Raw genomic sequence first — 25,210 nt, 5'->3', positions numbered from 1 at the left:
TCCCATGCCTAATGTCAACATGCGCTAGCTCCCAACATGGGGGATCAATGGACTTGTTTCTGGGGTGCAACCCCTTCCTCTCAGCTACCATAGTTGCTGAGTGCATAGTTGCACCCCCAAAACGCGTACCTTGATATCCCGTGATGGCAGATAGCACGTTGACCCACTGTGTGCATCTTCAAAATGTGGCTTTCCAAATTTTAGAGAAAAGTTAGAAAAATAGAAACAATTTGATAAATGTTGGTGTGTTTTTGATTCTGCCAAAAACCTTGATTGATCTTCTGTAAATCCCGATTGCACACCATGATCTCCCCAATGAGGACGTATGCACAAATGAGATTCTTCCACAACATCCACATCACCTAAAAGAAAAAAAAAACGTACCATGTTTTAGAAATATGCAGGCATATATCTATTACCTGAAGCTGTGGTCTCAGACACCTGTTGTGGTCACTATTTCGTCCACTTCATAAATCTCTCCTTCCTCCACATCCTCTGGTTGTTGTTTTGGGATTTACCCTTCTTTACGAGATTGTGGGTCCCTGGTGACCTCAGATGTCCCGAGTCTTTTCTCCCCTATGTGAATAAAATAAAAGTTATACTTAGCACACAGATATTTGAGGCAAGAAACAGGAATATGAAACATTGCTTGGAAGTGCTGTACAATTGTCTGTTTTGGCAGAGTTCCAAGCTGAAGCCATGATTTTTTTCACTTTTTAAAGCGGGACTACTTACCCTTTTGGGTAAAGTTTCACACATGGAGACACCCGTAGTACCCACTGGAGCACCTGTGTGGGACACCCTAAAAAGTTTGTTCTGGTGTCCCACACTAGTGCTCCTGCATCCAGATATTTAAACAGCTGCTGAGTGTCCTCTCCTTACACTGAATCAAGTTTGTTTTCATTCTAGTTACAAACAAATCTAGACAGCAATGTCCTAAACTTCTTTTAATCCAAATAGGCATGAAAAATGTAGTTAACCTGCATCTGGCAAAAACATTGTATTAGTGGGCGAACAAACAATGTTTACTACGAACGATTACTGTGCCCACGAACCAGAAACTTGCAATTTTATACTGTAAAACAGTAAAGAAAAGCAAATGAAGCAGCACGAACGTAATAAGAAGAATAGGAACACACAACAAAATACTTTTTTGCAGCACTCTCTTGATTCTTCTGTACGGATCCTACTCCCTCAATTTGAGATCTGTCCATCATCTCCTCAGTTTATCCTTGGATCACCGTACCCCAAAATTCTTCAGCAGAATTTTCACAACTTTAGTCATGATCGTGGCCTTTCTCACATTTGGGTTTGGGTACGGTCCATGCTTCCCATCATAGTGGGCCCTCTTAAAGATGTCCACTGTCTCCACCATCTCTATAAAGGCCATATTAGAGGCCTTAAATCTCCTCCACCATCTCTATCAAGGCCATATTAGAGGCCTTAAATCTCATCCGGGAACGGGCTCCGGCCTTTTGTTGTTGCTGCTCCCTGCTGCATGCATCTCTTGTCTCTCCGCCATGTGCTCTCCCACTGAGCAGAAAGACAAGGGGTGAGAAATACACTAGAAAGAAGGTCGTGGCGGGAGGAGTTTCATGCATGCGCAGTGTATATAAAGCGTAACACGTGTATAACGTATGTACGATCTGTGAGTGGAGGAGGGAGCATCGGAAGCGCCGATCGTTAGAACAAATTTTAACTTGGTGCATCAGTGGCCTATACTGCTTTTAGATTGAGGCCTATATTGGGACAATATTAGGAGAGTTTAGCCTGACATTTGGGTTTGTCTTGTGTTGGGTCTTGCAGAGAAAATGGATCTATTAAATGATGAGGACTTTATTCCCATATTCATTGCTATGAACAGGGAGCTGCCCTGTCTGGGGCAGGTAAACCACCCCTTTTATAACAATAAACCAAAGAGGAAGGCAGCGCTGGATCAATTGCTGGAATTTGTGAAGCCGGTGATCCCCAAGGCAGACATCCCCTATTTGAAGGCCCTAATTGGTGGCATGAGGAGCACTTATAATAGGTAGCGCAAGAAGGTCCAGGATTCCCAGAGATCACGAGCTGCAGCAGATGACGTTTAATGTACCCAGGCTGTGGTACTATGACAGACTGCATTTTCTGGCAGGCCAGACTGAACCCAGGACAGCACTCTCCAATCTTCCTTCAAGACTTCTTTCCACCTCAGCTTAGGCTTCCGACGTCCAACCAAGTGGAAGAGCCCAGCTTGAGCCAGGTATAGCATTGTTCAACATATTTCTAGTCAAAAAATTAATGATGTTAACTAGATGTTATTATTGATCAGTAATTTCTGTTTTTACAAAGTGTTTTACTTATCAATAGAAAGTAGTAGCCACAAATGATTGGGACAAGAATGAAAAATGCTGGGGTCAGAATTATAGTCTTTTCTATTTCTTGAACATCTAATTTGCAACAGTCATGAGCTGAAAATTGTGTGACTGATGAACCTAAAACTATGTCCCTTTTTCATACACAGGAAAGTCTCAGCCAGGTGGAGGCTGTGGAAAGTGGCAGCCAGGAGGTGGCGGGGGTAAGTGGCATCCAGGAGGTGGCTGGGCCCAGGAGCTTGCCCGAATCGCAGGACCCTCCCCCTCTGCCTTCCAAAAAAAGGCCCAGGAAAAGGAGTAACCTGGAGGAGGCAGCGCTTAGCCTATTTCGGAAGGCTACTGTGGTCCTCAGAACCCCCCCAATAATGAAGACGAATATGCCTACATGGCAGCTGCAAGATACAGGAAATGGAGGAGGACCAACGCCTCCTTTGTGAGGAAGTTATGTTACAAGCCCTAAATAAGGGGCTGAGGGGCGAACTCATAAGCCAAAGCCACGTTTGCGAGTTCAACCCTGGTCTCCTCTTCCTCCTGCCACAACTCCAACACCAGAGCCACAGCCTGGAAGGAAGAGAAGTTGTGATGGCCTAAGTTCAGTCTGGTCTGACAAAAAACGCAGGCTGTTGTAAGACCACAGCCTGGGGACAGATATGTCATCTGCTGCTATTCTTGATCTCTTGTAGTCCTGGACCGGATTGTGCTCACTATTATAAGGACTCCTCAGGTCGGGGGGCAGAGCCGGCGTGCAGCATGCAAGGACGGAAGGGAAAGAGCTTTCTCTGCAGATTCCAGATCCTGACCAGATCGTGTGAGCTAAACGCTCAAATTTTGGCCTGGACTGCTGGGGCATAAGTGAGGGATCCTCGGGGGAGCCTCCGGGGATGGAGGAATATGGGCCACCCTGGCCAAAAACGCCGGGAGAGCAGCTAGCCCGTTTTGCCTGGGGATCTCAAAACGGCGCCGCAGCGCCAGAGGAGGAATGGCAACCGCTACAGAGGCATGAGGACACAGTACGACCGGTTCCTGCTTGTCATAAACCAGATGTGACTAGAACTGTGTGATACAACAGAGCAAACTGGATATAAATAGGTGAAAGTAAGTTTATTAAAGTAAATGCATATAAACGTGAACACACCACCAATACAAACAGAGTGAACAAACCAAACAGCGATAATAAACCAACCAGCATATATAGCAAGAGGGAGTACCAGAATCGTAGTCAAGCAAGGCCAGGAAGATCAGCAGATTCGGGGGCCAGGAGTAAACAGACAGGGAACAAGATGGAAGGGATCAGGCTGCAGGGCAAGGATACAGGAACAGATACAACACAGGTTCACAATATAGGAATCAGGGTTCAGGATAACAGATAAACAGGGCACAAGGACAATACCAGGGCAAGGTGTGTGTGCACTTGCCGGGTATTTATACTCATCTCAATCAGACTCAGGTGATGCCTGATTACAGGAGATGTCGGGCCCCACTCTGCCAGGAACCACCCGCTGGTGGTCGCCAGTACTGCAGCCTAAAGATCACATAATACTATCAACAGCGGAAAGGTCCCCTGGCAGTTCCAGACTGCCAGGAGACACCTGCTGGTGGACCACAGTACTGCATGCCAAAAATCAGGCACTGTCATCAGCGGATGGAACCTTCCCTGACACTGCTACCCCCGATCGGGTGAATCCCAGATCACACTACACACAGGGGTAGATCCTTGGACAGGGGGGATGACCGTATGCTTGGAGCTGGCAGGGCTCTGAAAGAGGATGAGGAGCCATCCCTCACACAAATCATGGTAGCCATACAGGGGTGCCAAAACAAGCTAACAGATCATTTTGGGGAACTGGAGGTTGAATTCTCCTTTGTAAAACTTGATATGCAAAAGCTTAGAGAAAGGGAACAGGCTACTGAACACCACATTGCTACTTTGGAGGACACTGTCAGACTTATGAGCACAGATGTTCAAGTGATTAAAAAAAAAACTCTGAACACACTATAAAAATGGCTGATATGGAAGACCGCATGAGAAGGAAAAACACAAGACTGGTGGAGTTCTTGGAGGAGTGGCTGAAAATGCATATTGCCCCTGATACGTTCACTGATATGTTTACCATTCAAAGGGCACATCGAGTAGAGCCCTACCAAAGGGAGCAATCCCCAGATCCATGATAGCAAAGATCCTGCACTTCAGAGACAGAGAGAATATCCTGAAAGGGGCCATGACAGGGCATGAACTGAAGTTCAATAATTACCGGATATCTATTTACCCCGATTTATCAGCTACTGCACAAAAACAGAGAGCTTCCTTTTACCAGATAAAGAAAAGGCTTAGAGAACTGAACTTGATCTATAGTATGCTGTACCCAGCAAAACTGCACATTGTGGACAATGGCAAAGTGTATTTTTTTACCACCCCCACGGAGACTTCTGAATGGCTGGATGCTTAGGGGGCGACCGAGAGGAGGGATCTCCCCGAGACCCCCATAGCTCCTCATACATCTATGATGCACAGGCACAGGGAAAACATGCAAACTCCAGGCAGGTAGGGTCGTGGTTGGGATTCGAACCAGCGACCCTTCTTACTGCTAGGTCAGAGTGCAAACCACTAAAGCACTGTGCCGCCCCAGTGGTGTAGTGGTTAAAATTAAATGTATAGAGGCTATCCAGCTGTCCTGGAAGGAAAACCAGGGCACTGGATCTGACTTCCTTAAGTGGGAGGAATTTAAAGCTACTCTATGAGGGGTGTTTATAGCGGAGGCAAGTGGGTTTAAAGAAGCAATTGGCATCCTCAATACAGGACAGGGAATGAGAAGTATCTCTAGCGGAAGCAGAATATGTAAGATGACCAACTAAGGAAGGATTATGGACTCTCCAGGACAAGACGCGGGCATATAGGGAGGTATTGACTGACCAGACTACCAAGCTTAGACTTGCGCAACGTAGATGCATTTTTGAGTTCGGAGACAAAAATAGTAGACTTTTAGCGTACTTGGCAAAACCAGAATATGTACCCACCTATATAATGAGTATATATGACCAGAGCAGGGTTGAGGTGGGCGATTCCAAGGGTATACTACAGGCTTCACCCACTTCTATAAAGAACTTTACAAGTCATGGGCCCCTCCAGGGGGCAGTACCTTGAAAAATTATCTGGATGATATTGACCTTCCTCGGCTTACAAGCGTGGACTGCAATACCTTGGAAGCAGACATTACTGTGGAGGATGTGGAGGAAGCAATATCTTTCTTTGCTCCTAGGAAATCTCCGGGCCTTGATGGTATACCCTCAGAATGGTATACTACCTTTGGGAGTGGACTAGCTCCCCAAATCCTACGTGTGTTCACAGCTGCTAGGTTGGAGGGAAGACTTCTATAAGAAAATTCTTGCAAAAGTACTGTCAGGGAGACTACAAATCGGTAATTCTGAAACTAGTTAATCCGGATCAGACTGGTTTTATAAAAGGGTGATGTGCGCAAATGAATATCAGGAGACTCTATGTTAATCCGCAAACTGAGCTTGACAATTCAGGTGAGGGAGTAGTGGGCTCTTTGGACACCAAGAAGGTATTTGATTCAGTAGAGTGGGAATACCTGTTTGGTCCTCTGGGGATAATGGGATTTGGGCCTATATTTATATCATGGGTGAAGTTGTTATACATGGAATTATTAATTAGGGTAAGAGTAAATTGGATTATATCTAAACCCTTACCTTTCCTCCGGGGGACCAGATAGGGATGCCCGTTATCCCCTCTTTTATTTGCCCTGGCCATAGAGCCCCTGGCAGCAAAACAGAGATAATCCTCACATGAACGGACTTAGGGTGGGAGAGATTGAGGAAGGAGTCTCTCTTTATGCTGATGACATGCTCCTATACCTACAAGATCCAGGTGCTTCATTGTCCACGGATTTTCAATTGATACAGGAGCTTGGAGACTATTCTGGATTTCGTATCAATTGGTCCAAATCATCCCCATTTCCTATTGATGACACAGTGGCAGTCCTGGTGGCTTGCCCTATTCAACTATCTCAATCATTTAAATACCTGTGTGGGTGGTGGTTCAACTACCCATTTCTGGGTACCTGGACCTCAATTTGAGACTGGCAATAGGGGCTCTTCGGGAGTGAATACAGAGATGGAGGGACAAGCCATTGACAGTGATGGGTCGCATAAATCTATTTAAAATTATCTTTCTTCCAAAAGTTGCTGTACATTCTCTCAAACTCACCTGTGTATGTCTCGGTGAAAGTATTCAGGCACATAGATTCTATTGTGGTGGAATTCTTGTGGGGATCCAAGGCCCCCAGCATATTTCTGTCAGTCCTGAAGCTACCGGTGACAATGGGGGGTTTAGCTATGCCAGATATGAGATTTTTTGCATCCCAATTTTTAAGCTGTCCTCTGCACGACTGGGGGAGCAGTTTGGCATACCTAGAACTTGGCAATTTAGATATGCCCAACTACAGCATGCAGCAACAGCCCAGTTTGGGAGAGGGGAGGCTAAAGTTCAAAATACGGCTTTGGAAAGGGTCCTGATTGATCCAGAACCATCTGTTTCTATGTTTGAAATTATGTTTCTAGGGTCGATGTTGAACTTTCCGACATCGTATTTACTTTATTTTGGTATTAATAAAAATAAAAAATAAAAAAATAAATAAAAAGAAGAAAACTCAGGTTGGGGGAAATAAAGGAGAGTCTAGCAGAACCTAAGAGAGCTAATATTAGCATATGTTGATATTATTTACACGAAGAGACAATTTTATGCAATTAATGTAATGTATGCCAACCTAATACTTGAAGTATGTGATTAAACATGTCAGTATGCTCAATAAAAAACTTTTATTTTTTTTCAAACAAAAGAAGACTCCTCAGGCCAACAATTTTGACTGTAAAATAATTGATGCGTGCCCTGGGGTACAAAGGCTTTGCAAATTTCATCATTTTCTCCAGCATTGCCTTCCTCTTTATTTTGTTATGACCCATAATAAATGGCTATTTATTTTTGACATATACTTGGCTATGTGTTTTACTTAAAAAAAAGACAGTTTGTTTGTGAGTAGGCAGGTACATTTCAAAAATACAATGTGAAATTAACAAGGGACACCAACACCAACCAACCTCCTTGGGGGTTAGAAAATAAATGATAATAATGGTGTTGTGGTAACTTGACACAAACATAAGAATAAATTATGATATTACCTTTAAAAAAAAAAAATACTATAACCAAAAATTCTAAACATTATTATGGAGATCTGATAAAAACAAAAAATAAAAATATTCATGAGATCATGAGAAATAAATAAATCAGTTTGTGAGAATATGAGCAGCAAAACAACTTCATTATTCTAGCATTATAAAGAAGAGAATTCGCTGCATTAAAAGATTTAAAAATTTGCAGCGTGACGAATATGCTATCGCCATTACGATTGATAGTTTTACCAGACCGACCACTTCTGTCTTGTAATTGATTCAAAGCATGCATGGAACTTTGTGCATCGGAATTGTGTACACACAATCCGAATTTACGAGAATGGATTTTGTTGTCAGAAAATTTGAGATCCAGATCTCAAATTTTGTGTGTCAGAAATTCCAATGGAAAATGTCCAATGGAAAATGTCCGATGGAGCCTACACACAGTCGGAATTTCAGACAAAAAGCTCCCATCGAACATTTTCCGTCGGAAAATCTGACCGTGTATACGCGGCATAACACTGGAACCAGCACCTTGGTGAACACCCACAGTGGAAAAGCCTAAGTTCAGGGCCACAAACTGTAGGAGTCCCATGGCAAAGCCTAGAAAGCTCTGAAACACTGATGGGCACATGCAAGTAAGCATCTGAAGCATTGATGTCCACAGAAGCAGGGATGTCTCCCAGGTATAAGGGAAGCAATGACAGATCTGTTGGATTCCACCTCTGAACTTCTGGACTCAAATGTAAACATCTAGAGCCTTGAGATCCAAGATGAAGCCAGTGCTCTCATTCAATTCAGCAACAGTGAACAGATTCAGATTTGGAAGGTCGCGGAGAGGAAACCAGGAGGAGCGTGAAACTTGAGTGTATAGCCCTGGAATACCACCACCTACACCCAAACGACTTATATTTTGGATGTCTAAGTGTCCACAAGGATAAACAGACACAACCATGTTCTGGAAAATGGGGGGACACCTTCATGTGGACAAAGCAATATCTGAGGATTTGGCAGATTTCAAAAGCCAGACTAGAACCGGAGCTAAGTTTTTTTTGGGGGGGGGGGTCTTGATGTTGAGGGACTAGAGATATGAAAGGGACATTTCTTCACAGTCAGTTTCTACTCTTTAGACTTCTTCCACTGGGGAAAATAGGTGCTCTTGCCACCAGTAGCATCTCAGATGATATTTTCAAGAGCTAGAGCAAAGAAATGTGGTCCCTCAAAGGCCATTCAGATCAAACATTTCTGATGCAAAGATTTTGCAGTCCAGCAGTTTAGCCATAGTGCCCTACGCATATGCCCAGGTGTGAGGCACATGCAAGAGATTTACCAGGAAGCTTTCAGCAAAACGTCACAGCTAACACTATAGCAATCTGCTCCAGGAGTTTAAAAAGCAGTGGTTGATCTTCTAAGAGATTCTGACCAGTAAGATATTGTTTGACAACATGAAGCCACAGCCAGAATCAAGCATAGGCCAGCAAGAACAGAGCTCAGAAAAGGGCTTCCAAAAGCCTATTATTTGGATCCTTAAATACCAATTCATCCTCCACTAGTATGGTAAGTGTCTTGAGAAGGGGAGTCCCTGAATGAATAAGAATGTTTTTTTTTTTTTGTATTGTAGGATTTAAAGCAATATTACAGTTTTCTATATATTATATATTCCTCTCTCCCAGCTGGCTGCAGAATCTGAGTGCCTGCCTTAACTTACCCACCTCCTTTGGGCTTTTATCAAGGGTCCCAGCTACAAACTTTAACCACTTCAATACAGGGCACTTTCGCCCCCTTCCTTCCCAGCCCAATTTTCAGCTTTCAGCGCTCTAGCACTTTCAGTGACAATTGCGTGGTCATGCTACACTGTACGTACCCAAATGAAATTTTTATCATTTTGTTCGCACAAATAGAGCTTTATTTTGGTGGTATTTATTCACGACTCCGTTTTTTATTTTTTGCGATATAAGCGCCAAAAACCGGAAATTTGGAAAAAAAAAACAATATTTTCTTTTTTCTACTTCAATAAAAATCCAATAAAATCAAATTTTGTCATAAATTTAAGCCAAAATGTATTCTGCTACATGTTTTTGGTAAAAAAAAATCCGTTAAGTGTATAATAATTGGTTTGTGTGATCACGGACATATGTACGCAAATGATCATGTACATATGTGTGCAGGTGATCACGTACATATGTGTGCAGATAATCATTGGGACATGTGATTTTAGTGGGACATATGTGGGGGACATGTTTTTATTATTAGGGACATGTGTTTTTATTATTTGGGGACATGTATGTTTTGGGGACATGTGTGGGGACATTGTGTTTATACTGTGTGATGTGTTTACTGTGTGGTGTGTTTACTGTGTACACTAGACTGGTGATCAGTGAGTAAAAAGCTGTAAAAAGCAGCTCATACTCACTGATCAGCAGCCGGCTGCAGCGATCTGCTCTCCTCTCCTCAGCGGTGACTTCTGTGTGAGGAGAGGAGGAGCCGATTGCCTAGCAACCGGCTGTTTGTTTACATCACATGACGGCCGTGATTGGACACGGCCGTCATGTGATCAGGAGGGCCAATCACAGAGCCCTCCTGCCGATCTGAGATGCGCCGTGTCCGGGTGACACGGGCGCATCGGGATCGCGCCGCTGCGCGGGCGCGCGCGCGCGCGATCCCGCTACTCCTGAATGACGTTCCTGAACGTCCTATCAGGAGTAGGCGGCTCCCACCCGGCCGTATATGTGCATTGGCCGGGTGGGAAGTGGTTAAAGCCCCACCAGCGGACCTCACCATCCCCCCCACTATGGACGCCTCACAATAAGTACTGTTTAATCATCCTTGATGATCCATTTGGGTTCATTTATTGTCCCATATCCAACTTATCACTATCCAAGCGCCACTGTATACCTCCTCTTTTTTTGTTTCCATTACAGTTTTCTAGTGCAGCCTGCTCAAAAGTGTAGTTTGACATTGGTTATTCTCAGTGTGATCTTCTAACCTGTAAAAGAATGGGAGCGGATGGAGGCAGCAGGTGAAGTCTTCCACATTTCTTCTCAAAATCTGATAGATTTTTCTGTCAAGAATAGAATTTGTAATTTATTTCCTACTAATTCATTCAGTGTTATTTATATAATATTAAAAAGGCACATCATGGTGCTGTATTTGAAAGTAAAAAAAAAGTTTAAACTGAACCTTTAAAAGTAGAATTCTAGCCACCTTTCCAAATTGGTATTAGACATGCTCCCTCCCAACTCCTAACACCCATGCTGACTAACCTGTGCAAGATCGTTTTTTCTACTTGCCTATTTTCATGCCACTTTGGTCCGGTCATGTGCTCCCCTGTGCCAGCCAGCAGCCACTGCAGGAAAGTGAAGGAAGCGCTAACAATGAATTGGCTATAGGAGCCCATGGGTTATTTCACTGTTCCTAGGCATAATCAGCTGTTATGTAGCATGTTCTCTCCTCTCCCCTGCAGCCGCCGCTGGCTGACACAGGTATAATAATGTGACTTGACTGGAGTGGGCTGAGAATAGGCAAGTATACAGATCTTACTTACACAGGTCAGTCAGACTAGTGGTTAGGAGGGGGGGGGGGGGCATTTTAAGAGACTAAGATAAAGCCCAGAATTCCACTTTAAAAACTGTACTGAGGCAAATCAGCTCTATAAACAGTGTTCAGCCTGTTCAGGCTGTCAAAGTATCCAATGTGCCCAATGGGAAATGTTTGTGTTGTTATTAGGTACCTATGCTACCTGTGTGGCAGCTCAAACAAAGCATTCAATGTTGACAACTGTTCCAAAGAAGCAACATACAAAATCAGAATATTTCCAGTTTTGTACATTGAATACTTGATGAGCCTGTCCAAGCACAAGGGGTCCTGTATAGCTCCAAAACATCACAATTCTTTGCCATGATGTGATTGTGCTTAAAAAAATAAAAATAAAATAAAAACACATTTTAGTGCTTTTTTAAAGATCCATGGTGTGCTGGCAATACATGCTTTGTTCAAGCAAAGGAACACGTTTCAGTAAGTATACTAAGGGTCTTTGTTAACAAGCTTTGGCTTGTACTGATGGCACCATTTTGACATCAGTTTGAGATGCTTCTGAAATCATTTTGGTTTTTATTAACAGGTGCATATGACCTGCTATAGGTGGCTTTGCATTAGCATAGTCTTACATGGAATGTAAAACCTGTTTGAAGTGAACAAAAGCCTATCAACGCAAGCTCTTATATTTGCAAAGTCATTCATTCCTGTACCACTATACAATAATAAATCTGAAGGTATTAGAGAAAGGTAGTGTTTAAACATTAAAGTGGACCTTTCATGCTAAACAAAACTTCCACTTTTTTGTCAACCCCTGCAATACAAAAAGCTATTTGCAAACAAACCATTACTTCCCCCCCAAAAAATGACTGACTTTGGCCCTGACAGCCCATTACAAGAGCGCAGTATCACAGGATTTCAAGCTCCCAGCTCTGTCGCAAAGCACGGTGATATCACCTGCAGCTTCTGGAATTGTCAGAGGCCAGACCAAGGTGAGCATTTTTTTGTGGGGTGGAATGTTTGTTTAAAATGGCTAAATGCCATCTGAGCTGGAGGGTCAGGGTGCTTGTAAAAATAAAAGGGGTTGTTTGGCAAGGAATATCATTTCAATGGAACTTAAGGGCTTGTTTGAACTTGCTTCAAAACACCAATCAAAGCACCTGTCACTAAATAAAATGGTTACTCGATTGCATTTGCGTTGCTTCAAAAATTATACCCCATGTAGCTTTCATCTTGCTTCAGTGCTTTTCCAAAGCCCCCATACAAGTCTATTAGAGTGTAGCGGTACAAGAGCTTGAATACAGCGTTCGCTTTGCTTTTCAATTATTAAATTATCACTTCCCCTTTCAAAAAATTTGAAAACCAACACAGGGCATTCATCAAGCTCCATTAAAGCTTAAAAATAAAGCACCATAGAAGCATCAACAACACATAAAAAAGCATGGTGGTAGGCACTTTAATGTGTGTTAATTTTGAAGCACGTGTAAAAGAGCCCTAACTTTTCCCGAGAATGAAAGAGCAATTTATTAAGACTAGCACACGTGGCCGAATGTCGTGCAGCATCGGCCGGTTCAATAGAAACTGGCCGACATTTGGCCTGTGTGTACTGGATTCGGTCCAACAGAAGCCAGCCATTCGGCTGTCCCCCTGTTAGAACACAATAGCACAGCAGGGGCGGTTGCTGTACTAACATCGCATGGTTAGTACAGCAGCTGCTCCTGAGCTGTCACGTTTGTTTTCATTCAGTCCTGCTGGGTTGAACAAAAATAAATAAAATAAATAGTGTGTACTATTAAGCATAAATTACAGATCTCACTTTTCTGGAACAATTCAGCTGCCTGGAAACTTTAAAAATACGATCCTCTTCTGCTCTACAAATCACACAGCCATCCCCTTCCAGAGCAACACTGTTCACCAGGACAAAACTGAAAGAAAACATTCACTGATAAATGAGTGCTTTATCATCACGTGTCCACTTAAAGATCAATTATCTTCCTGCTATTGAATCTAGCCTTTGAGTCAAGATGTTGCCTCTAAACATTAAAGTGGTATTAATGCCAAAACCAAATATGTAATAAATTGCAGCTTACCAAACATTAGTTGTATTAGGTTTTTTTTTTGTTTGTTTGTTTTTTAGGTCTTTTTTCCCCCTCCATTTTCAAATGGTTGAACCGTGGATGAAGGAGCACAGGGGGCACCTTTGGACCACAGCATTGCCAGTCCATGAGGACTGTAAGATGTATTAGCAGATTTAAACACACTAATTGAAGCCAGACTCCAGCTAATCATGTATAAGCAACACTAAACACTTTTTGTTCCTTTTGGGATAAAGGTTTTACATGAATAAATAAATAAAAGTGGATCATTGTAAGCGCCCCTGACAGTGTTAAATGGGGTTTATCTCATCTCTTTAATGGCTACATCTGCAGGAGAGCTTGTTCTTTTGAATTGTTAAGCTGCAAAATAATAAGTGTTTGCTTTTGGGTTTAATACTACTTTAATAGTGACTGGAGGTACAGGCATGAGCAGAGTGCTCTCCCACTAAAGTGTCTTTAGGACTGGTTCAAAACATGCAGTCACAATATGCAGTAACAAGAGTTTTGATGTGTGTTGAAGATCAGCTCCACATTTGTGCAGCGTTGTTTTTCAGCATCACGTTTTTCTGTGCATTTTTTTTTTTAGGTGTGCTACCATTAAAATAACAGAAGGTATGTTTTTTATGGAAGTGCATCAAGGGTCCTGCATGCTGCATCTTTGGTGAACTTTCATAAAACCTGTATTCTAATTTAATGGCAGTACACCTAAAAACGCATGTAAAACACAACGCAGAAAAACTGCACTGCACAGATGCAAGCCTGGCCTTTGTTTTATGCATGTGTTTTGTAGTTCTTTCATTGTACAAATAGAAATATAAAAAATAAATAAATACATTTAAAAAAAAAAAAAGTTTTAATCATGATGCAGATTATACAATACTGCATGATACCTGTAATTTTGTGCATTATCCATTTAACATGAATCTGCTTAAAGCACATAATTCAGCATGTTCTATTTTAAAACATCTTTGCATTATGCAGGTCATACATGAGTCGAATTCCAAACTAATTTCTTTGAAAAATTAGAAATTCCGTGCAGTTTGTAATCAGATGGTGCCATCATTGATTTCAAAAAATTTTCCAATTTCACTCATGTTGCTATAGAAAATAAAATTTGATGCTGGGAATCTTCTTTTCTTTCCAGGTCACAGCCCATGATCATTTCTTTTTTGATTATATGTCTCACATTATTCTCCCATCATTGATAAGATTTTTGTTTGTTTCTCAAAAACTTTCCCAATCACTCAAATTTCGACGGCCGGACAGAAAAAATAAATAATAATAATATACGGCCTGACCACTAATGGTGCCAAATTTTAACGAAAATTCTTAATTACAATTTTTTAAAAGAAAACTTGTTTGTTATTCGAACAATATATGGCTGGCATTAGACTTCAACTGTCAGCAGTGAGGAACCATAAAGTATTAACACTCCCCCACCACCTGATCTGCCTGTCAGAGACCCCCCCCCCCCCCAAAAAAAAAAAACACTAATACTGCCAGATATAAACGAACAAGATATTTCACTGTATCTCTATACAGGGAAAAAAGTGAAGTCACTTATTCCAAGGTGCTCTGGTGACATACTGCATGGCAGGAGAATGCTGGCAAGGTAAGAACAGGGTGCCAGCCACAAAGTAGCAGGCTTATTCCTAGCAGGATTTCTACATGGATTAACTTACTTTATTCCTTTACGAGTAACTACTTTTTCAGAAGTGATATTAAACACCCTCTCAAATCTTTTCACTTTATGTTCAGTCATTCTGTGAAAGGGAGAGAAACATTAGTACACAGAGACAATATATAAACCAACAGGAACGTCACAGCAATCATCTTAAAAATGTGTTTTTTTTTTTTAAGATCTTTTTTTGGCTGTGCTTTTATTACTTTTATGACCCAGAGCAAGCTTTCTGCCTTTTTGACAGCTAGCTCTGCCTTTCATTGAGAGGCTGAGAGCCAAAACCAGACCCCGCAGCACCCTCACCCCAGCCTTACACTACAGTGAGTGCTGGAGGAGCAGAGTGTGACAGTCACTGCACGCCACTGAGAGCAGACCAAGAACAGAGTGATCAGTGCTCATGTGATCACCCAGTTCTTGGTTTTAGAGTCAGCATGGGAAGGTAGCAGTGAGGAATGTAAGCTTTTTTGTATACCCCAAACTTCTCACCCCCCACAAAATTGCAAAATAACCTCCCCTACAAGATAAATGTCTGGTAAAAGTAAACAAAGCATAACTGGGACTTGCAGATTTTTTACCAGTCACCCAAATGGCTTCTTCTATTCATCATTTACACCCTAATGGACAATCCAGTCACTGTAATTGAATTGCCATAAAATCATGCACATCAGACAGAGGTCACTTAGACAACAAATGCAAGGTGTTCATATCCACGCACCAAAGGCATGGGAGGGGCAAAATGACTGAATGTTTATTAGGATTTAAATGATGGAGGAACTATTTGCATGTGTTAACCAGTATTCGCTGATATTCGGCCTGTGTGTACTAGGCTTTAGAATGGTGACTCAAAAATCCATAAATATACAAAAACAAGTTGGGTGTTTGGAAATTGTGTAACAATAATTCCCAACCAAAATTGTGGCGCCATATAAAAAAAAAAAAAAAATAAAAAAAAAATAAAAATAAAAAAAGGTGATAGCCCTGTACTGGGATATATACAAATATCTCTCTCTCATTGTATGTATTGGGTTTTCTTTATTATTAAATCTTGGTACATGGTAAACAAAAAAAAAACCCACGCGTGCACAGCGATAGTGAGGTTTGTTTACTATCATACCTCATGCGATTGCAATGTCCTTGTCATCATGGCGATCACTTAATGGGGAACCACACCAATTGCGGATATCTATTTTTTTTTTCCCTTGAGAAAAAGCCAAAGACCTACCATTTTGACAAATCCAAGTGGTGATTCTGCCACGGTCTCATTCAGGAAAAGAACTGGAACACTTTTTTTTAATGAATGGATAACCAAAACGGGGATAGCTGCCCTGATATACAACAAATAACTTGCATCAGCAGTGCTTATGTGTCATTGGATACTGTATTTATCTAAAACTAAATATAAATATAACTGCTCAGCAGCATATCTATATAGCCAGTTGTAATTATTTTTTAAATACTGTATGAAGTTATATTTTAAAATACTATTTGACATTACAACTGCAGTTGAAACACTCACTCGTAATGAAATCCAACATCATGATTTCCCACAACAACTATCAGTTCAGTTTGAGGAGGGTGTCTGAACATAGACTGAAAGCGAAGAACATCATAATCCCATGCCTGCAAAAAAAAAAAATGACAAACCAGTAGTCACAAAATGCAAAAACATATACAAACACCGTTTCTTAACTGCTGCTCCAGAGCTTCCAGCCTACGTCACATGGTTTCTAGCTACAAGACATAACACTCTAGTGTTACTGAACAGAAATACTCTTTATACTCTATTAGGAAGGTTTGCAGTGAGATAAATTGAGCAGAAAGGCACAAAAGTAAGCAAAGTTTGAATATTTAACACGTAAATATGGCTGTCTGCACGTACATACCGAATTACAAGCTATGCAGAGAAACAAACTTTTAATGTAGCCTTTTATCTTTTGAATCAAGATAAAATTGTTCTAAGACTAGATCCTAGATTTTTCACCCAAGCCCCAGACACCGATTCATCCTTGCATAGATCATTAAAGCTGGAAATAAACTGAATACAATTTGGCCAGTCCAGCAGGCATCAGCTAAACTTTGTTCGATGTGTGGGCTCCACTTGACAAAAGTCTAAGGTGTTTAATAGATTTCTGTTGAAGGGGCATGTTGTAGCCACTAATCAGTGAATTCTCCCAGTGGAGAATGCCACTGTCAAAATACCAGTCCCAATGGAAGGGATTCCTCTATCCACCTCCGGACATGGCCTTAATATTCATAGACCCTGGGAAGTCCTAAAGCAAGGGTGAGGCAAGAAGGTTGGACAACAAGACAACCAGAACTAAGCTAACAGAGCCAAAACAAACAACAAGGGCCAAAAGATCTAAATCAGAGTGCTACTGCAAGAACCTTTCAGCCAAAAGCTGCATCCATAGAAGACTGGATGTCCATCTGGTAGGACTTGGAAAAGGTATGAACAGAAGACCAGGTGATGGCCTTAAACAGTTGGGCAACAGTGACTTGATGTAGAAATGCCTAGGAAACTCCTACCTATCTGGTAGCGTGTATATGTATTAGTGCAGGAGGCGCTATTTTCTCGAGAAAGGTTATCTTATCCACCTAGCAATGGATATATCGCTGATGAGGTAGGTAAATTAGAATATGCAAATAGGCCTCTGCTCCTATAAAGAGCATATGAGTGAGGTGTCTGAACCACAAGATTCTGCATATCTTAACAGAGCCATTCGGGAGATCTGCATCATAACTTGTTATAGGACATCCACACAAAAGAGAAAGTAATTGTTCAGCCAAGAAATGGTCCAGGAATATGGGATTGTGTTGGTTGTTCATTGACCTATTCCTTAATAGCTGCCGTCTGACAAATAGAAATTAAAGAAATTGATTTTTGAAGAGCTGTGCCTGTGAGCTTAAAGATTCCCTTTAACAGAGTCTCGAACTTTCAGTCAGCAGAATCTTTGAACAAAGGAACATCCTTTATAGGTTAAGAAAGGTGTTAGTTCAAAACTGGCAGGGTCTACTACTAGAACAGACCTTGGTTTTGAACTTTTTACACTGGATGAATGATTGTTGGAGGGTTGAAAATCTTTTCTGTTCATGAATAGGGAAGGGTTTTTGACTTAGCGGATCTCTTAGTAGGGGGCATGGTGAGAGTCAAGTGCTGCAATGCCGGGGGGTTTTCACACAGCAGAAGTGAGCATATCAACACTGGCAAAGATTATTGCATGAAGCTGAAACATCAGGTGTATAGGTGTCTGGAGGTAAGAAATCTTCTGCAGCCTCCTCTAACACCACTTCCAGATCCTCTTCATTCCCCCTCTATGTTTACCTATTCTAGAGCAGGTATATTGGGATCCGACAGTGGGGATGGAGAAGGAAAAGTATAAACAGAAAAAGTGTATCTCCTGCGCTCATACAGGTGGTATTAATGTAAAATAGTAGTAATTTTGAATGTTAAATAGTATAGGAAGATCATGAGTGTCCCGCTGCCTAAACTGACTAGGGGTGGTCCGAAAGAGGCTGAGTGGAAATGAGGGGACCGAATGTGTGTGATCTAACGCATGAATCAAAGTGATATAGTTTATTCATAAACAAAATAGATGAGTACAAAGAAATTATTATGAATTCATACAAATTAGGTTACAAGATATTCATTAAAAATTTGTTATGCCCATACAAGGGCAAATGATCAAGGTAGGCCAATGTGTTTTGAGGTGTTCCCTCTTCATTAGAGCTTTGGAAAGTTAAAGAAAGTCTGTAGGATGTGGTAGATATACATGGAGAGGGGTTGCTGATTAGGAGATGTATCCCATAGTGGGTGATGTATTCTCCTTTGCTCCAAAAGTATCCGCATCACATCGCTCTAGATGAGATAAATACCAAATGTATTTGGGTATAATTAACCGGCTCCCGACCGGCGCACGCCAATGTACGTCGGCAGAATGGCACAGCTGGGCAAATGGCCAAACCTGTATGTCCCTTTAAATTTGCCACCGTGCCATCGCATGCAGGCCAAGACCTCCGTGAGTCAGGTCATGCATGGGTCCCGCAGACTTGATCGCCGTGGGGATACCCAGCAAACGTCTCAAGGAGTGGAAGAACAGGGAGATGCTAATGTAAACAAGCATCTCCCCGTTCTGCCTAGTGGCAGTGTCACTGATCATAGCTCCCTGTGATCGGAAGCAGAGATCAGTGACATGTCACATGTAGCCATGCCCCCCACAGCTAGAATCACTCCCCAGGACATACTTAACCCCTACACTGCCATCTAGTGGTTAACCCCACTACTGTCAGTGTCATTTACACAGGAATCAGTGCATTTTTATAGCATTAATTGCTGTATAAAATGACAATGGTCCCAAAAATGTGTCAAAAATGTCCGATGTGTCCTCCATAATGTGGCAGTCATAATATAAAAAAAAAAAAAAAAAAAAAAGCTGATCGCCGCCATTACTATTAAAAAAAAAAATTATTATTAATAAAAATGCCATAAAACTATCCCCTATTTTGTAAACGCTATAACTTTTGTGCAAACCAATCAATACACGCTTATTGAGATTTTTTTTTTACCAAAAATATGTAGAAGGATATGCATCGGCCTAAACTGAGGAAAAAAAACGATTTTTTATATATTTTTGGGGGATATTTATTATAGCAAAATGTAAAAAAATGCATTTTTTTTTCAAAATTTTCGCTCTTTTTTTCGCTTATAGAGCAAAAAATAAAAACCACAGGGGTGATCAAATATCACCAAAAGAAAGCTCTATTTGTGCGGAAAAAAAAGGACGTTAATTTTGTCTGGGAGCCACGTCACATGACCATGCACTTGTCAGTTAAAGCGACAGTGCCGAATCACAAAAAGCGCTCTGATCTTTGCCCAGCAAAATGCTCTGGGGCTTAAGTGGTTAACGTTCTAGTAGAAGGAGCATGTTTACAAAGTGTTGGGATTATACATTGTAATTACAGACAAGAGACATATAAAAAAAAAAAAATGTTGAAACATTATAGAATTAAAAACCATTAGAAGCTAAAAATTATTATTTTAGAAGTATTACTAAAAAGTACTTGAAAAGTATTAGAGCAGTGAACTATTAAAACTGTAAGCCAATAGCTCTACTTACTATAGTAAAATTTTAAAACACAAGTGCATATTTAATAATATATATATATATATATATATATATATAGATAGATAGATAGATAGATAGATAGATAGATAGATAGATAGATAGATAGATAGATAGATAGATAGATAGATAGAGAGAGAGAGAGAGAGAGAGAGAGACACACACACACATATACATGCATACATACAAATATATGCACATACACATGCATATACAAACATATACGCACACATAAAGAGAATGCATATATTCCACATGATGGGAGCCACTAGTGTATATTCAGTGGTGACAAAATTGTAAAAAACGCAGAAGTGTGAATCATAGACGCATGCGTTCAAAAATGTGCATAAAGGTTTAAACCTGTGAGAGTGCCTACTGCAAAATGGAGTGAGTTGACAGACTGGTAAAAAATGGGGGGTGGTCTGAATGACACGTACCTACATACCATAGAATGAATGGTTGGTTTGTTATTTGTTGTTTGTCTGTCATGTTTGTCTCTGTTTGCCTACAGAGATATCAATGACACAGAATGATGGACCCAGAGGGAATGACCCAATAAACTTATATAATACAAACTCGACAGTGTCAGTTGGTATAAAAGAAATGGAGTGAATTGAATCATCCATATTGCTGACCTGCGTTTGAACTTGTTGTAAGGCTGCAGCCCATACACATCAGTTGCTGGCTAAAGGCAGTCTTTCTGGGAATTCTGCGATCCTCCTAGCAGAGTGCTGTTGCAAGAGAAGTGCTAGCAGACTGCAGCTGTGTGGGAACAGGCGGCATTTAAATCAGGATGCAGGTGTGTGTAGAACAGAGGTGGGCGGGTCCATGGAACAATCTTGTGACCCGTGATGTCAGACCTAGGAAGTGGATCCTATTCTAGAGGCTGGCCAGGCCAGACGGTGGTCTGCAGGGAGCCAAAACTCTGTAAGCTGTTCTGACTGTGAAGAGACTGGGCAGCTCCAAACGGCGACCATGTGATCAGTGTCTGAGAACCAGGAAGCGACCCAGTCGCTCCCTGGAATGCACACCATCATTGGTATAGGAGTGGCCACATATCGGAGGTGGTGCTTATGTTCAAAGACCAGCCCAGTCTGTGGCACACCGATCAAAGCCTCCCCCGCTGGACCAATGGCCTGCAGCGTGCCAAAGCAGCTGATGGCTATGGGGAGTTTGTAAGGAATGAAAGCAAGGGGTGAAATGTGGGTCTATCCTCAAAATGGATTTAGGAGTGGTAAAATGACACCAAGCATATATGGTATCTGATACTAGGCTATTCCAATGTGTATCCTTTAGTCTAAGTGGTATTTGGTATCATTCACAACACCTCTGATGCGATTACATGATGGTGATTGCTGAAATGAAATTGATGCATGAGGTGTATCGGGCTGTATGCGCATGTGATTACAGAAATAAGCATAGGTGTATATTGATCGATGATCCAATGATACATATAGATGTAAATGTAAGTAAAACATACATAGCTGGACCAATGGTAGACCGAGTAGCAGGGGAGGGGGAGGTTCCAGAGACAATCCGTATGCACACTGTTTGTAATGGCGCATTTAGACTACCCCATGGATTTTAAGGTCTTCGTTCATCCCAACAGGAGCTAAGGAGCCAAGGGTGAAGATCCAGAAAGATTGTCGTTTACAGAGTCTCTGGAATCTTCTTCCCGTATCATCATCTTTTTTTTAATGGCTTCTATGTCAAACACTTGTAAGCCTGTTGGATTTCCATTATGGCACTCCTTAAAGTGTTTTTGCGACTGAATAGTTGTATCTCTTCCTGTTTTTCATATGATGATCATACACATTACCGTTGATAATACTGCATTTATGTACACTGAATCTTACTCTTAGAGGGCATATTGTGCACCCAACATAAAAGGAGACTACAGGGGCAAATGATACCATAGACCAAATAAGAAAGTGCCACAGTTGATAAACTGACCGATTTTATGGCCATGGCCATTGGACCACTTGACCTCCTTTTTTACGGTGTGACGTATATGCACAAGCTCCACAGTTCCTGACTCCACATTTGTAGTTTCCTTTTTGGTCAAAGATTGATGACCAGGGACCAGTGGCGGTCTTTATTGCATTTGGAGCTTTCAGTACTCTGCTCGGTGCTATCAAGCTTCTAAGGTCTTTAGATTTGCGGACCATGACTTCAGGTCTGGATGGCAGGAATTGATTTAGGATAGGATTTTGTTTGAGGATGTTCCAATTACACTGGATTACTAGTCTGATATCGAATGCTTTTGTGTTATATTGAGTACTGAATCTAATGGAGTTGGAAAGGTCTTGTTTGTTATTTTTTTGAGTTATGTCAGCATCTATCACCATGTTGTCTGAGAGGTTTTCGTCATACTGTATCCAGTATTTAGAGAAGGCTTGTTCTACGAGATCTTCTTTATAGCCCTTCTCTAGGAATTTCCTTTTTAAGATAGACCCTTGTTTCTCATAGTCACTTTTCCTGGTGCATGTTCTCTTTAGCCTACAGAATTGCCCAAAAGCAATGTTATGAATCCACTTGGGTGGAGAAAGAGCCTGTCGTTTTTGAGTCCTGTATAGTGTTGGCTGTATTAAAGCAGTTAGTTGTTCAAAAAATTGTGACATAGTTGCAGAAAAACTGCCATAGTCAGACAGGCTGCGTGTTGCATGACTGAGAGCTAGAATTGGATGACTGATGTTAATATAGTGTCCTGCTGCACTGCAAGGGAAGCATTGTAATTGTCAGTGTTTTGCAGGCCTTCAACAAAGCAAATGTTCGCCTGAACTGTTGCCACTGTTCCATTGCCATCAGTAAGGGAATTCTCATGTGTGGTACTTACGGAGTAGAATGCGGAAATGGGGTAAGCAAATTGGAGGCCTATGCTGCAATCCAGGTGGGGACAGTCCTGTAGCGAAGACCTTTTTGCAAAAGGGTGGGAAGAAGCGCCAGAGTACCTTTAAAAATGTTCTAGGTGGAAGTTGAGATAAAGTGTGCAACCTGTGGTATGGTAACTAGAAGGTAGGAACCGAAGATCAGGTATTGGACTAACAGAGTAGGGTAATTAGAGGCTTAAGCATTAAAGTCCAGGATGCTCCAATGATTTTGGTGAAGTGTGCACATAATAGTGCAAAAGTAGGTGTCTGTATCGAACATAGGCTATAGCGTGTAAAAACACCTCATCCATCAAGCCTAATGGGTCTGGAAGCAACGTGCCATTTGTGAGGGCTGAAGGAAAAACAAAAGAAGTACTTTTTGGAAGAAGCAATGCTCTAACCATCCCGACAAAGAAGTCAGAGAATGTAGAGGGGATGCCCATTGGATGCTTGAGAGCAGGGCATTAGGATGTTAGAACACTGTTATAATTATGAATTATGGAGCAAAGCTCTAAGCAGGAAGCGTAGCCAGATCTGAGATACATTATGTTGCCAGAAAAGGCTACAATGTTGGCCAGGGATTCTCAGGGAGTGTCCCCAATGGTTGCCAGGGTGGTTTCTGCAAGGAAGAAGAACTGAGTTAAGGTCCCCAGAGAGCACAGGATGCCAAAAAGGGGTGGGGGGGTCTGATGCAAGGAGCCTGAATAAGGTTTTTGTAAGGAGAGTCAAGGCTGGAGGCCTTACAAGGAATGGTTATAGCTGAATCCTGACCTATTAGGGTGAGGAGCTAAAGCTAGTCTACTAAACTTTGGAATTTAATATACTGCTCTAAATGATGGTTAAATAAGGTTTTGAGGTACGATAATAAAATATTCCTAGATGTGGGTCTGTTCGTTTGAATCTGGGTTTCAGCAGCTCTTAAAATTGGGACTATGTTCCCTGACCTGTCAAGGATAGGGAGATTTAATCTGATTTTAGTTAGAGAGTTTTTGCCGTTTAACAACAAAGAAACCAGCACACAGTGTAGGGCATAGGTCATCAACCCTGTCCTCAGGGCCCACTAACAGGCCAGGTTTGCAAGATAACTGAAATAAATCACAGGTGATATAATTTACTGCTCAGTGATTGCAATATTCTTGTCTCCACCTCCCCAAGGTAATACATAAAACCTGGCCTGTTAGTGGGCCCTGAGGACAGGGTTGATGACCACTGGTGTAGGGGACAAAAAAAAAAGGCCCCAAAACAATAAAAACAAAACATTCAAAAAGCATGCGCCTTAGAAGAGAGCAATAGTTATACAATGGTCAGCCATACAGATGCAAAAAGATTACAACAATTACTCCTATCAGTATACCCATCGGGATCTAAGAGAAGGCAGGATATACACATTTCATCCACTTAGACCATAAACCATTACATTTGTGCATAGAGTTTCACAAATAAGTACCGTATATACTCGAGTATAAGCCGAGATTTTCAGCCTCTTTTTTGAGGCTGAAAGTGCCCCCCTCGGCTTATACTCGAGTCATCGCCGTCTGACTGCTCGATCAGCGTATCGAGCAGACAGACGGCGGACATACTACAATTTGAAAGCCGCGCCTCCTTCTCCGCCTCCGCCTGTGATAGGCGGAACACTGAATTTCCCAGCAGCCTGTGTTCCGCCTATCACGGACATCGTCTCATCCTCGTCCGTAGTACGAGGATGAGACGATATCGGTGATAGGCGGAACACAGGCTGCTGGGAAATTCAGTGTTCCGCCTATCACAGGCGGAGGCGGAGGCGGGGCTTTTGAATTTTAGAATGGCCGCCGAGGCGATCCTGGCAAGGCACGGGACGGAGGCAAGGCAAGGCACGGCACGGGACGGGACGGAGGCAAGGCACGACACGACACGGGACGGAGGCAAGGCACGGCACGGGACGGAGGCAAGGAGGCAAGGCACGGCACGGGACGGAGGCAAGGAGGCAAGGCACGGGACGGAGGCTCGGGACACAGGTAGGCTGGACACACACACACACACACACACACACACACACACACACACACGGACACACACACACACACACACACGGACACACACACACAGGGATGGATGGATGGAGACACACACACACAGGGATGGATGGATGGATGGACACACACACACACAGGGATGGATGGATGGATGGACACACACACACACAGGGATGGATGGATGGACACACACACACACAGGGATGGATGGATGGATGGACACACACACACACAGGGATGGACGGACACACAGGGACGGACACACACACAGGGATGGACAGGCATATCTCACCCTCGGCTTATACACGAGTCAATAAGTTTGCCAGTTTTTTTGGGGGTAAATTGGGGGCCTCGGCTTA

General features: G+C 42.1%; 1 protein-coding gene across 6 annotated transcripts in view; it reads right to left on the bottom strand.

Annotated features, from left to right (window-relative positions):
* Nucleotides 1-25,210, bottom strand: part of MPPE1 (metallophosphoesterase 1) — a 92,486-nt gene that overhangs the window by 44,659 nt on the left and 22,617 nt on the right. For 4 of the 6 annotated variants that reach the window (XM_077492430.1, XM_077492429.1, XM_077492431.1 and 1 more), the window contains 4 exons: nucleotides 16,366-16,469; nucleotides 14,851-14,931; nucleotides 12,880-12,997; nucleotides 10,525-10,599 (listed from right to left, as the gene is read on the bottom strand). In XM_077492430.1, coding sequence (XP_077348556.1) covers nucleotides 10,525-10,599; nucleotides 12,880-12,997; nucleotides 14,851-14,931; nucleotides 16,366-16,469 — 378 coding nt within the window. The remainder of the gene's footprint in view (nucleotides 1-10,524; nucleotides 10,600-12,879; nucleotides 12,998-14,850; nucleotides 14,932-16,365; nucleotides 16,470-25,210) is intronic. The other 2 variants (XM_077492433.1, XM_077492434.1) reach the window with 2 other exon arrangements.

The sequence above is a fragment of the Lithobates pipiens genome, unplaced genomic scaffold (genome assembly GCF_037356315.1).
Source record: "Lithobates pipiens isolate NorthernLeopardFrog02 unplaced genomic scaffold, aLitPip1_a1.2 Scaffold_19, whole genome shotgun sequence".
NCBI classification, from domain to species: Eukaryota; Metazoa; Chordata; class Amphibia; order Anura; family Ranidae; genus Lithobates; species Lithobates pipiens.
This window is presented reverse-complemented; position numbering and strand designations above follow the sequence as displayed.